Source organism: Chionomys nivalis, chromosome 22 (genome assembly GCF_950005125.1).
Source record: "Chionomys nivalis chromosome 22, mChiNiv1.1, whole genome shotgun sequence".
Lineage (NCBI taxonomy): Eukaryota > Metazoa > Chordata > Mammalia > Rodentia > Cricetidae > Chionomys > Chionomys nivalis.
Window position 1 is genome coordinate 21,319,143 of NC_080107.1, and position 13,839 is coordinate 21,332,981.

At 47.3% G+C, this 13,839-nt stretch overlaps 1 protein-coding gene across 8 annotated transcripts in view; it reads right to left on the reverse strand.

The window, feature by feature from the left end:
* Positions 1–13,839, reverse strand: part of Tanc1 (tetratricopeptide repeat, ankyrin repeat and coiled-coil containing 1) — a 219,217-nt gene that overhangs the window by 20,786 nt on the left and 184,592 nt on the right. For all 8 annotated transcript variants that reach the window (XM_057754799.1, XM_057754797.1, XM_057754798.1 and 5 more), the window contains exons 17-19: positions 12,022–12,258; positions 9,679–9,864; positions 7,363–7,441 (exon numbers count right to left, since the gene is read on the reverse strand). In XM_057754799.1, coding sequence (XP_057610782.1) covers positions 7,363–7,441; positions 9,679–9,864; positions 12,022–12,258 — 502 coding nt within the window. The remainder of the gene's footprint in view (positions 1–7,362; positions 7,442–9,678; positions 9,865–12,021; positions 12,259–13,839) is intronic.

Consider the following 13,839-nt stretch of genomic DNA (forward strand, 5'->3'; position numbering starts at 1 on the left):
CAGGGTAAGGCAGTGTCCCAAGACTAATTGTTGAGCACATGGAAGTTTTAGACTTTACTAGCCTCCCCACCCTGTGTACGTATGTGTACACACACACACACACACACACACACACACGTGTCTGTGTGTGTTTGCCTGTGCGTATGCATGCGGAGGTCAGAGGTCAACATCAAATGTATTGACCTCTACCGCTCTCTTTTGTGAGACAGGGGCTCTCAGTGAGCCTGGAGCTTACCATGCTGGTGAGAATGATGCCCAGTAAGTCTCCAGAACCCACCCCCCAACCCCTGGCCCTGTATCCCGACCTGTAAGCCTTGGGTGGGATTACAGGTGCATGCCACTGTGCCTAGCTTCGGATCCAAATTCAGGTCCTGTGCGGAAATAGCCAGCACTTAACCCACTCCGTCACCTCCCGAGCCACCCAAGCCAGGGCCTTTCTGTTCTGTTTGAGAGCACGGGCCCAGGTTCATCTACCGACCAGGTTAAATTCCTGGCTTTCACACGAATTCATTTTGTGGCTTGGGACAAGAGGTACAACTTTCTGTAGCTCAGTTCTTTTAGCCTCATGAAAGCGCACTTAAGAGTGATCTCAAAGTGTGCTTATCGAGATTAAACAGAACCTACCCGTGGTGTTTTGCCAGACTCAGCAGCTCACAGATATTCAAGAGCTATTATATGCAGCTGGAGTTATGATAAGCTAAAATTACTAAGATATAGAGTAATATGCCAAGTTTCATCCCTCCAGTCCTGCTAACCATTTAAACGACCACTATGCTATGAGTGAAGCACTTTCCATGCAATGCTTCATGGCTCTGCATATCCATGAATCCGTTTCACACACAAGCCAACTCCTGGGAGGCAAGTACTACTCTTATCTGTTTCAAATAAGGAAAGAAAGGCCCAAAAAAGTTCACCAGCTTGCTTAAGCCATGTAGAAGTCAGAGCTGGTTGCCGAGTTCTTGGCTTCTTCTCTGTTGCCTCTAAGAAATCAGCTCTAAAGATACTGAACTCGCCAAACAACTGCTTGTAGGTGTCTTTAGAAGGAAAAGACCAGAACAACGAACGATTCTGTGCTTCTTAAGAGCTGCACTGCACGGGGCGGTGGTGGTGCACACCTTTAATTCCAGCACTCAGGAAGCAGAGGCAGGCAGATCTCTGTGAGTTTGAGGCCAGCCTGGTTTACAAGAGCTAGTTCCAGGACAGGCACCAAAGCTACACAGAGAAACCTTGTCTCAAAAAACAAAACAAAAAAAGAGCTTCTCTGCCTCCTCCCATGTCATTAAGAACAGTCTGCATGCAATGGCTATGTTCCCTTCTCCTTCTGGCCTGGGGCTCCTGAGGCTAGAACAACAGTACATTTTAGGGAACACCAGTACCACTCTGTGACACATCCATCTGAGGTCTTACTTGGATCTGAGTCCTGCCTCCCTTTGGCCCCTATTCTGATATTATTTCAAATATGCCTCGGGAATAATGTGAGTTATAAAAGACATAAATTCAACCTAAACACAATTCCCTGAAGATGATGTTAATCCTACTTCACATGTGCTTTGCGCCTCTAAACATCTGCATGAAGACCACAGCTTTGAGCAGCTGTCACTCCTGCAGCACAGTGAGAATGGTCACACCTCAGACAGGTCCAGCTACCTGCCAAGACACTGAAGGCGTGAACACATGTCCCTTACAGTGGAGCACAGGCTGAGCTGGACAAGGTCACGTGCAGGACATCACATTGGGTATGAGTGAAAAGAAGGATGTGTCACACACATCTCTGGGTCAGTGTCACAGACATTCTCCAGAGACCCCAGAGTGTACTGGACAAGCGCTTTTCTCCCTGTCTCTCACTGGTCTTGTGCTCTAAGGAGAATGAATAAAGGTGAATGTCTCAAATCCTTAAATCAAAAACACAAAACTTTTCAAAAACACCAGCATAATGCTTCAAGTTTTAGGTTTTTGAAGATCACTGATTATGAAAATATCCCACTGTGGAAAACCCACGAATCCAAAATATTTATGGCCCCAAGCATTTTAAATAAGGGAGAGATCTATACATGTGTGTATACATATACATACACATAGACACACACACACACAACTTGTATGTAAGAGGATCAAACTGAACCCAGCAAGCTTAAAACATAAATTCTTACTAAAAGCCCCCCAACCCACCTAAAAACCAAAGTTGAAATTCAAATGAACAAGTAGTCATTTTTAAACTAATACAATAAGGTACTCAAGTTCTTTGTGTTCTGAGACAGCTATAGATAAACCCAGATTTCCATGGCCTGATACACCTAAGATAAACATTCAACAGCCACAGAAAGGAAAGTGGTTCAAAGAGACAAGAGGGACACTTAAATCACAAAGGATGAAACCCTCTTTCCCAGCTCTGTGATCTAGTGTGGACAGAGGTATATGCATACATCCTGCCCTACGATTGGAGGCCTGTAGACCTGGCACCCCACATGACAGGGCACTTGGGACAGAGGTGACCAGGTTCCACCCCAAAATAGACAACAGTGAAAAGGGACTAGGTATGCCTCAGCCAACTTGGAAAAGTGGTGGTGTGCATGTGTGCACACACACCATAGCCCAAATCTCCCACTCCACTTACAGCGGAGAAAACTTGGCTCACCTTAGGAACAGCAAATCAAGCATCTTTAGCAGCTCTGGCAATGGGAGCCAAATTCTTACAATAACCAAATTCCTTTGTAAGAGTTCACCAATAAAAATAGCATAGACTCAAAACAAAAGACTTGGCACTTGACATAAAGTATCTTAGCCAGACCTAACTAACTCTGATGGGACATGCTGAGACATGCTCTTTCAAAATCATTTCAAAGTTAGGGAAGGACAGCCCGCAGCGGCAGCTAACATCCTATATTCTCAAAGTCCAGGGCGAAGGGCCTCTGAGGAAGCAACTAAGGCAGTATACAACAGCTTCCTGGAGAGCAGTTAAGGGCCCAGAAGAACAAGATATTAGAGATACAAATACGAGGGGGAGGAGGAGGGAGTAGGAGCCATGTCCATACCACACCAGGAAAGTAATATACTCAGCAGCTGGCAGGCCTAACACACTCACACGCATGCAGATGTACAAGCGTGTGCGCGCTCACACACACAAGCACTCAGCTGTGAATCCAATAAGACTGGCAGACAGGACAACTACCAAACAAAATCACATCACTGACTTCTTGCCTTTCCCCTATCCACCAAGTATTTCTCCCAAATCAATCTATAAAATAATATCCCATGCCTTAAAGTGGTAAGGTTTTCTTTTCTTTCATTCTTCTCACTTGAAGCCCACACAAGGAGCCCTTTATTAGGCCAACACTGTCCACTCCTCTGCTCAGCAGCCATGAGCAGGTATGTAACTGACAGTACCAGGGGCATCACCTCCAGAAACTCCCCGGGATAGCACTAGACCAGGTGTCACATAGGAGCAAGAAGCAGGCATGCCAGCCCCTGGGAAGCTCCCGGTGTGTGGACCACAGCATCTCCTCAAAGAATGGCTCAACAGTCCCGTGGAGGGAGCTGCAAAATGACGTGAGATCTGTGGGGAAGAAGTTTGCTCTCAGGGAACAGGCTAGAAAATGGGGGCCCACTTCTATCTATTCCACATCCAGAAGCAGGGTGCAGACCCACACTGGACAGCAGCCAGGAGTTTGGAAACACGGTGTGTCAATTCCCACAGCACAGCATTAGGTCACCAGTTAAGTGTCCCTGGTCATTTTGGCTTGGGCTGATTCACATCAAACACCACCATGGAAACAGTAACTCATTTCAACCGGGACTTTGTGGGAGCCAGAGCTGACTCGTCACGGTTGTGGAATGCTGAAGACGGATAACCCAGGCATCCGATGGGCTCGTGCCATATTTCGGGCTACCCAGAAACTGTGGGCCCATCACTGCCTGACAGTCTGTGGGTGTCAGAGTGGCAGCCTCGAGGGCGGCACGGTTTCTGCTAACAGGCCACACACCTTACTCTCCATGGAAGAGGAGGAGGGGAAGAAAGGGGAGAAAGGGAAGGGGAAGGCGGTAGCTCAGAGCTATTTCAACTACACAACTTACTTTGAAGGGCTTGAGTCTGAACCCTGGGCAGATAAGAAGCACAGCCTGATGAAAAGGAAGGTTTTCCTAAGTGAAGCCCTCTGCTCCCCAGATCAGCAGGCACTGAAGAGTTTTCTAAAACCTCTGGGTTCACCGCAGGGCCCAGACTAAACACAGCTATAGATCCATGGCTGACTGTGTGATGAAGTTCTTACCCTTCTAACCCGGCTCCTTCATGATGCTGTGTGTGGGCCATCAGCAGTGAGATGTCCCAGTGTGAAGGGCACAGAACCAAGCCTCCTCCCAATGACCCCACCCTGTGAGGTCTCTCCCTGCGAGAGCAGTCATCCCTTCAGACAACCAGTAGGGGCCATGAGGCCCACACCTGGACCCTGTAAAGAAGGTACAGCGAGCCTGCAGGAGTCTGTCCTGATAAGACAGCGGAGAACTACTTTGGAGAAGAGCTGGCGCCTGCCTGAGCATCTCCCTACTGTGACAGCTGATACCACACACCTAAGAGGGTGGAGACATTGCATAGAGAACAGTGCACCCTTCAGACAGGTGGGTGAGCCTGAAACAGACATGGAAACCACTTTTATAAGCCCGCCAACATCTTAAAGCCAAGGTGTTTCTAACTAAAATCTACACCGAGCAGACTTGTAAATAGATAGCCGGGCTCCAGGAGAAATAATGAGTGTGTTCTCCACACAAAGCACCCAGTTGTTCCTCTACCTTCCCACACCCTACACGGAGTCACACCGGGATCCTGGCCTATGCTGTGGCCAACATAGGGATGTTCTGAGGACAAAGCCCTATTGAGAACACTCTGGAACGAGGACCAAATGAACCATGGACCAAGCAACCACTTTCCCTGCTGAGAATTCCTACAGTGATGAGGACCAATCAACAAGTGGAACACCCCCACAACACACACACACACACACACACACTGGGGAACGGCCAGACTCGAGTGCGCCCCCCACATGCTGAGGAATAGCCGGGAGTGGCTTACAGAGGAAGCTTGGTGACAAGGCTGTGACTTGTTGGCTCTTGTCATCGAAGGAGGAAACTAAGTCGGAATGCTGCTTTTTACCTCACTCACGTCTAATTCCCACATTTGGCCAAATCAAAACCCAGACCTCAGCTTCCAGACAGCTCCCATCTAAATCGGTGGTACAAGGTTGCACAGCTGTGGAAGGCAGGAAGGTTTGGGGCAGACAGCGATTATCAGGGATGGAGGAGTGTCAGCAATGGCGCCGCCATGGTTTTATCGACACACAGTTCCTAGAGAGCCGCAGTGGCTCCCTAAGCATGACAGACAGCTGACGTTGCTTTTTCTTACTGTGAATGTTAAAACTGAAAACTATCTCAATGAAACTCTTGGCGGTTGGGCGCGGTGGAGCACACCTATAATCCTAACTCTTAGAAGGGTGAGGCAGTAAGATTGCTGCCAGCTAGAGGCTAATTTGGTCTTCGTAGTCTAGTCTAAGGCAGTCTAGCAACAAGAACAGGTCAGTCCCCTTCCCCGACTTCTTCCCTGCCACCCACCACCCCAACTTCAAAGATCTGGGACTACTTAGAGTCTGAGCCCATAGTTCCAATCAGAACGTCAGCTAACGCACCAACTACTGGGCTCTAGGAGAAGAACCGTGCTGAGCCTGACCCAAACCCCACTTAAGAGACTCCCACAGCCAGTGTGTTGGGCACAAATTCCCTGTCTGGGAAGGTATTTGCAATTGATAGCTGCCGGTAGAGAGGAAATCAGTTTCTTCAATGAGGTGACACTGGGTATACCAACCTACACTCCAGGGCAGGTCTTGTGCTCAGGAGCAGTTGGCCAACACAAAAGGGATTCCATGGGTGTGTGTATCATGCGCTTTTTTTTTTTTTTTTTTTTTTGAAAGAGAAAGAAAGAGCATGAAGTTGGGTGAGGGAGGGTTCTGGAAAAGGATAAGGAAGGAGGATATGATCAAGATATTATATGAAATTCTTAAAAAGTAAACAGAAGGAAGCGCTCAAATCAAAAACCTCTTGGCTGACTGAGTTCACCCAAATCCTTACTAATGACACTAAGAACTGCTTTCTAGGTCACGAAGTCTGAAGACGGCACATAAGGCCTTGTAAGAGAAGGGCTGAACAAGTCGATGGCTTTTCACCAGACTCATGAAAAGCAGCAAGGAGATAAATCCTATCAACAACCTCTTGGAAGCGGGCGAGTCTCTGACGGGAGCACAGCTCAAGCCAATACCTAGGATTATGGGGAGGGAGAGCCTGAAGCAGGGAACCCAGCCGTGCTGAGCATAGACTTCTGAGCCTCACAAACTGTAAGATAATAAATGTGTGCTGTTTTTTTTTAAGTGCGAAGTCTTTAATTTCTCAAGTGTCTCTTTAGACATCAACCAACTGGCAGCATCTCAACGGGGAGGGGACAGACATTCGGGACGGAGCCATACCATCTGGAGTCCTACACTTTCTCTGCAATCCATGTCATGCCTCGCTCTGCCTGCAGTCCACAGCGAGAGCTACAAAGCCAGCTGACAGTGGCTTCCCAGAGTGAGCCATGTGGCTCTGAAGGGCAGGCCTGCATGCTCACCAGGAAAATCTCTGAGGCTTCTCCCAAGTGTGAGTTAGCTAATAAACTCTCCACACCACCATCTGCTTTGTTAGCAAAGAACTTAGAAGCATTAGGAACAGATCTGTGCAGGAGAAATGGCAAACGCATGCATCCCGGACACACCCAGGACACACAGGTTAAGCATCTTGGATACATCTGTTGAATGGGAACTCTCAAAGCAGCAGTATCTTCATTAATCTGAACATTAATCTTTCTTCCCAATAAGTCCCGCAGACCCCCTCCTCCAATGAAAAGGGACTTTGGACTGTATTCAGTATTTTATATGGGCTATGAGACCTGACTTCTACCCTCATTCCACGAGGCAGAGTGGGTCGTGCACTTCCCTACTGAGCCACCTCTGATTCCCTTGACGATGGACCGCTGCCTAGCTCTCCTGGCAGGCATCAAAGAAAGATCAGGTAGGTCAGGACATGTGCAAACTCAATGCCCCACTAAGGCATTTCCACTGGGTGTTCCTCAAGTGCGTGGTAATTGCTGCTCTAACTCAAAATGCGTCCCTTTTATGGCTTCCACAGAAGTTTTATTACTCATTTGGCAAGTTTAGGCGCCAAATGCCTCGTGACAAAATAAAAACAGGACTACATACATCGCCAGTCATTCCTAAGACAATCAGGCCACAGCGGGGCTGAGACATCACGCAAGCTGCCCCTGACTACAAACAGTGGAAGCATAATTACCTGTTTCTCCCCACAATGTGTCGGTGCCATTGACTTCGATTTCATGTTCTTCTGCCATTCCCAGCAAACACTGGACTACCTGTCAGACGTGACAAGGTGATTTAATGAGCTCTTGGAGCAATAGGTGCTTACTATAGCGCATCTATCAAAGGAGAGAGTGTCGGTTTTTAACCATTATTATCTTGTGCTGCACAAGTAGAGAAAATAGAATGAAAACCATTTCCAAATATAATTCGTATGCTAGTCACACTTGCACTTGGAGAATTAAAAAAAAAAAAACAATCTCAGTGAATTTCGGCAACTCTGCTCAGGATTACCAGGTACTTGGAATTCTAATGAATTCCAACATGACCCAAATATGCCAGCATAATCAACAGAGGGCCCAGCAGATCACAGAAAGTGCAGCTTCTGCATAAATCACCATTAGTGCATTCTTTAAGAGGAAGGAAAACAAGGTGATATAGACTTGTTACAGTAAAAAGTTTCTTTTAGTATTATCCAAATGATTTTTCTACTGACAGCACTGTCCCTCTCCCTTCTGGGCGTCTTCCTACTGAAGAGCAGAGCAGGTTACAAGTTGGAGGCAGGAAAGCTTGCTCTTGGGGAGAGATGAAGTACCTGTGCCCTGGACCGGAGCCAGCCTCCCCTCCTGAATGACAGGAGAGTGCGACAAAGCCATTTTCCAGGCTCCCAATCTGTATTGTTTGCGGTCTGTTGACTGGGTCTCCTGCTAATCCCCAGAAGCTGTGGGTGCTCCTTGAATGGCAGGAGGAAATCACAGGCCTTGAAATGGAGTGATTATGTCTGGGTGTACGAACCTGGTACAACCACAACACTCACAGGATGGGACAGGAGAAGTGTGGGCCAGAGGAGGAAGGAAGAGAGATGGCAAGGGGGGCTGTGTACTCTGAAGATGGAAGAAACAGGTCTGAGCTAGGGAAGGGGGTGGCCTCTAGAAGCTAGAAAACTCAGAAAAGGCTGGCTCTCCTGGAGCCTTGAGGGAAGCTGGCTCTTCTCACCTTAAAGTTAGATATCTGGCCCCCGGAACGTTAAGATTAAGTGTGTGCTGTGTTTTAGTCACTGAGAGTCTGAGAGTCTGGTCCTTTGCTGGGATGACATTGGGAAATTAATGTCCTCTTTGGGACTTTTAAGGAATCTTGCTTCTCTGCTTGAAATGAGCATTGGTTGTGCTGAGGTAGTTTCTGTTCAGTGTTCTCCAGGACGATTCCTATGTGGTGGACCCGAGTTATGAAAAGGATTGCTTTCAAACACGGGGCATGTGTGTCATGTGGGGGTGTGTACGTGCTCACAGGCCTCCTAGGGATGACATGTTGGAGCCCCTCATTCAGACAGTGGGAGGAGGAGGCAGAACATGGTGTCCCACGCTTGTTATTCCTGTACTGGGGAGGGAGAGGCAGGAAGAGCGGTAGTTACAGAGACTAGGCTGTGTGAGGTCTTGTTTTTAAAAACCAAGGCAAACAGAATAAGAAAATATCTACATTTTTCAGATATGTATACCGTATTTAACTATAACTTATGCATGCCAGATACTAGCCAGCCAGCAATGCTTATCTGCATATCTGCCATCGTGTGTAAGTGCCAAATACCAACCAGCCAGGTTGGCATTCAAATTTTAGTCATCTGGGGGAAAGAATATCACCAAACACTGGCACCTTCAGCTGCTTAAAGATAGCAAAGAGTGAGAAAAACAGGGCAAAGTGGGAGCAAATGTCATTACAGTCACAGCCGAGGCAGAGAAACAGGCCAGATGAAGACAAGCAGCCTTCAAGCATAAAGCTAGTGATGTCCATCAGAGAGAGACACTGCGTTGATCTCCCCGCTTTGGCGTGGGAAATTCAAACAATGGGCCCTCACTGGCTCTCAGCGCACCCAACCTCTGTTTTTAAAAACCCTTCACACACTCAAGCATGGTTTCAGACTAGGGTTCCATGTGATTGCTTTCTAAAGGTCTTAAGGACCAAAGAAGGAGCCAAAGGGGCTGGGCGGAAAGATAGCAAAATGGAGGTAATGCAGAAGAGGAGAGGAAGGGAGAACGAGAGAAACAGTGAGCACCCACCGGGGCTTCTGCGTGGGAGGAGAGTGCTCTGCCCACATGCCCACAAGACTGTGGGCCACACTCACAGCAAGGATACAGAGCCACTGAAAGCTCTCTTCTGGCTCAGGTCAGCAGCGACTTCTTGAAATCCTGGGTTCCTTTTGCTGCAGTGGCTCTCAAATTAGAGGGTCATGACCAAACAACAGACGTTGGGCTACAGCATCTTATACCTCAGGGAGCAACCCTACAGCCCCACTCACCGAGCTGTGGCCCATGCTGGCGGCTGCCGTCAGTGCCTGCTGTAGGGCTTGGCTCTTCCTTAGTGTGCCAGGCTGGGGAGGACCTGCAGACCACTCACAATTCAGGAGGTACTGGAGAATGTCACTGTGGCCCCGCAGCGCGCTGTGAACGAGTGCACACTGACCCTTCTTATCCAAGTGGTCTACCTGGGGAGCAGGGGCAGAGCGAAGGCATAGGTGAGCATCCCCTATATGCTGAGAGAGCGAATGCCCTGAAGGCTAGAAGCAAATTCAGGCTGTTGCAAAAGAACAAGGGCTCACATTCCATCCTGTCTTTCTGAACAGCACCGAACCTTTGATTCCCTTCACTGTGGTAAGAACACTCACCCAGGCCTCGGGTTCCCTTTACAGGACTAGCAACCACAAGACAGTCTCCTCACGCACACATCTCTCAGCAAACCACACAGAGCTAACAGATGGAACCCTCAGACAAAGCCCTGTGCTTCTCAATGGGGTACTTAGATGAAGTCATTTCAGGCTGCTCTGAGACCTTCGGTCACTGAACCAGGGAGCCACAGAAAGGCAAGGCTCTAGAGAACACAGATCTAAAGGCAGGAGGACAGAGGGAGAATGGGCAGGAAGATGACCTGGGACATACCGGCTCATAAATGAAAGCCACAGAGCTAGGAGATGCCAGCTAGTCAGAAGAAACCTGAGTGCTGCACCCTCCTAAAGACCTGACGGTGGCAGGCACCCCCAGCATTCCTTACCTAAATGGGGGCATCCTAGGACCCAGATCTGACATGTTTGCAAAACTAGGGACACGCTGCCTCATCACTCGGAGACTCTGAAAGAGTCCCTAACGTGACAGCGAGCCTTTTCCTGCAAGATTTCAGATGTGACAGCAGAGACACCACTGGCCTCAGAAGAAAGCTAAGAGACAGCTGACATCCAGAAATTGAGGCATGTGCCGTGCAGCAGTTAGGTATGTACCCCAAAACTGGAGCTGAGGTTCAGATGTCCCAAATGTTGGACTTTTAAGAAAAGCAAACACGCAAAACAAAACAAAGAAACATTTCTGTATCTACTATAAGCCTAACTTAACAGGCAAAAGACAGTTAGCAGTGCTTTACCCATTGCTACTCAACAGGCTCATTTGCCTGTGAAACGTGTATATGCATAGTTTAAGCTGAAGAGGGGCTATGCCAAGCTCAGCAACCATCTCACTTCAGTTAGGAGCCTGAGGTTCTATCCTAATGCCTCAAGCAGCAGGCAGTTATCTCACGGTGACAGCGAAAGGCTGGCTGACGGCTCACACCAGTGTCACGGCACTGTCCCTGGCATTCCAGACAGATGAGGCCCAATGTTCCAGGTGAAAAAGGAAATGATTTTAGACAGTTCCCACAGAAGCATATGACTTCTAAACCAGAGAACTCATGGGATTGCCTTAAAAGAATCATGAAACAGGACAAGAGGGGGCACTTGGTGATAGAGGTGGGTCTTATATCTTATCTGTTGCTTTCATTGGTTAAATAATAAAGAAAACTGCTTGGCCTAATACGATAGAAAATTAGGTAGGCGGAGTAGACAGAACAGAATGCTGGGAGAAAGAAGCCGAGTCAGGCAGTCACCATGATTCTCTCACTCCAGACAGACGCAGGTTAAGATCTTTCCTGGTAAGCCAGCTCGTGGTGCTACACAGAATATTAAAAATGGGTTAATCAAAGATGTGAGAATTAGCCAATAAGAGGCTAAAACTAATGGGCCAAGCAGTGTTCAAAAGAATACAGTTTCTGTGTAATTATTTCAGGTAAAGCTAGCCGGGTGGCGGGAAGCAGCCTGCCACTCCTAATACTACAACTTGGAGTGGCATGACGTAAACATTTAAAATCTTTCCAACAGGGCTGGCAAGATGGTTCAAGAGGAAAAGGCACTTCCTGCCAAGTTTAATTCCCAGAACCCATATTAGTAGGAGAGAACCAACTCTCTCCAGGGCATGCGCACGCACACGTGTGTAGACATGTATATACACACACAAGCACACATGAAAAAAAATTCTGAAAAATCTCAACAATTGTGGTGCCATGTTAAATTCTAAAATACATTCAGTGGCCAGGAATCTGCCTGCTACAACAGCAAGCAGACCGAAAGTTTAGGCACATATGGCTACCTCTTCCTGGGGCTCCAACCAGATGCCTCGACCTTCTACACTGATTCTATAACCTCTTAACTCACTTCACCCAACAAAGCTGAAATCCTTCAAGCCTGGTCTAGTGGCCGACAATCCCAGTAATGACAGGAAGATATTTCCCACTCCCTCCATCACCCCGCTGTCAGCTTCCATGACAAGAGGCTGCTGCTTACCCTTGCCCCCTTCTTGATCAGCAGACACACCAGCTTCATGTGGCCCGCGGCAGCTGCGTAGCAGAGTGCATTCATGCCATTCTCCGACATCCCATCCAGGCAGGCGCCAAATTCCAGAAGCAGGGTCACAACCTCCTCATGGCCAAGGTGAGACTGGACGCACAGGATGGGGGCGTTATTTAACACTTCCGTCCTGTAGTTCACGTTGGCGCCTCCCAAAATCAGGAGCCGGCTCACCTGTCGGACAATGTCCCCCCAACAAGATTAACACCATACATATGTTAGTCTTAACAGCATCTGCGAAGAAAGGCAGTATGTGCAGCTTTTTATTCTAACAGATCTCAAGGTTAAAATGTACCAGCAGCCAGTATCTGCACACTCGTGCATGTGCGTGAATGTGTGTGTGTGCACTCACTCGTGCACATGAATGTGTGTATGTATATACATATACATATACACATACACACATATATATGCATCTTCACTGTTGGAAACTGTCCAAGTTCATCCAAATAATGGAAAATAGAACTGCACTGTGACCTACATCTGGGGATATATCCACAATGACTGAAAGCAGAGTCCTGAAGAAATATGCACACCCAAGTTCATGTCACCAGCATTCATGGAGGCTGAGTCAGAAGCAACCTCAGGGTCCACCAGCTGAGGATGGATAGATATGCATGCCAACAGTGGAAAGATTCAGGCTCAGAAAGGAAATATGGTGATGCTACAGCAGAGACTAATATAAAATATGCTAAATAAGCAAAAAGACAAGGGCCACAAGATGATACTATAATGATACTGTAAAGGTTGTACCCAAAGTATTCAAACACAGACGCAAGCTGAGCATGGCTTCCAGGCCATGGACAGAGGGGAGACCAGTTTAGTGGCTAAAGAGACCTACTTTATGAAAAATTCTAGAGATTTACAAGATTAAATCTAAACAGACTATGCTGACTTAAAATTAAACAGAGGGTTTCTCTGTGTAACCGTTCTGACAGTCCTAGAATTCACTTTGTAGACCAGGCTGGCCTTGAACTTACAGAGATCCCCCTGCCTCTGCCTCCCAAGTGCTTGGATTTAAGGTGTGTGCCACCACTGCCCAGCAGATGTTAAATTTTCTATTATGGATTTTTAGTCCACCGCAAGTGAAAATAATTTTTTGACACGTATAGTACCTTCTCCTTCCTCATGCCCTACATAAAACATCTTCAAAAGATTTGTTTGTTTTTTACTTTATTAATATGAATGTTTTGCCTGCATGTGTATCTATGCTATCCTGTGCATGCCTGGTGTCCACAGAGGTCAGAAGACGGCATCAGATCCCCTATGACCAGAGTTATGAATGGTTATGAGCCACACATAGGTGCTAGGAATCAAACCATGGTATTTTGTCAGAAGAAAAGTGTTCTTAGCCTGGCAAATTTTCTCTGTAGTGGCTTGTCCAGTGAACGATAATATTATTGGTGTAGGAGCTACACTTTGACAAGCCACTACAGAGAAAATTCGCCATTTTAACAATGAAATAATAATCAAGGAGGGAATCATTAGCAAGAGATAAAGCCAAAAGAAAACATGAATAGTCTCTTTTCTCGACAAGAATATGTTCCTGCAAGAAAAGAGAAAGCAGAGAAACGTCCCTGTGACCTCGGACCGTGAGCACTGCACACCTACAGACAACATGTCCTCTGCTGCTCCCGCTGATGACTGCACACAACACCTGCCAGGTATCAAGTTTCGGATTCACACATGAAATTCACTAAACAGATGCAAATCTCTAACTAGAATCTCCTTCAAATTTCCAGATTATGAGGGAAA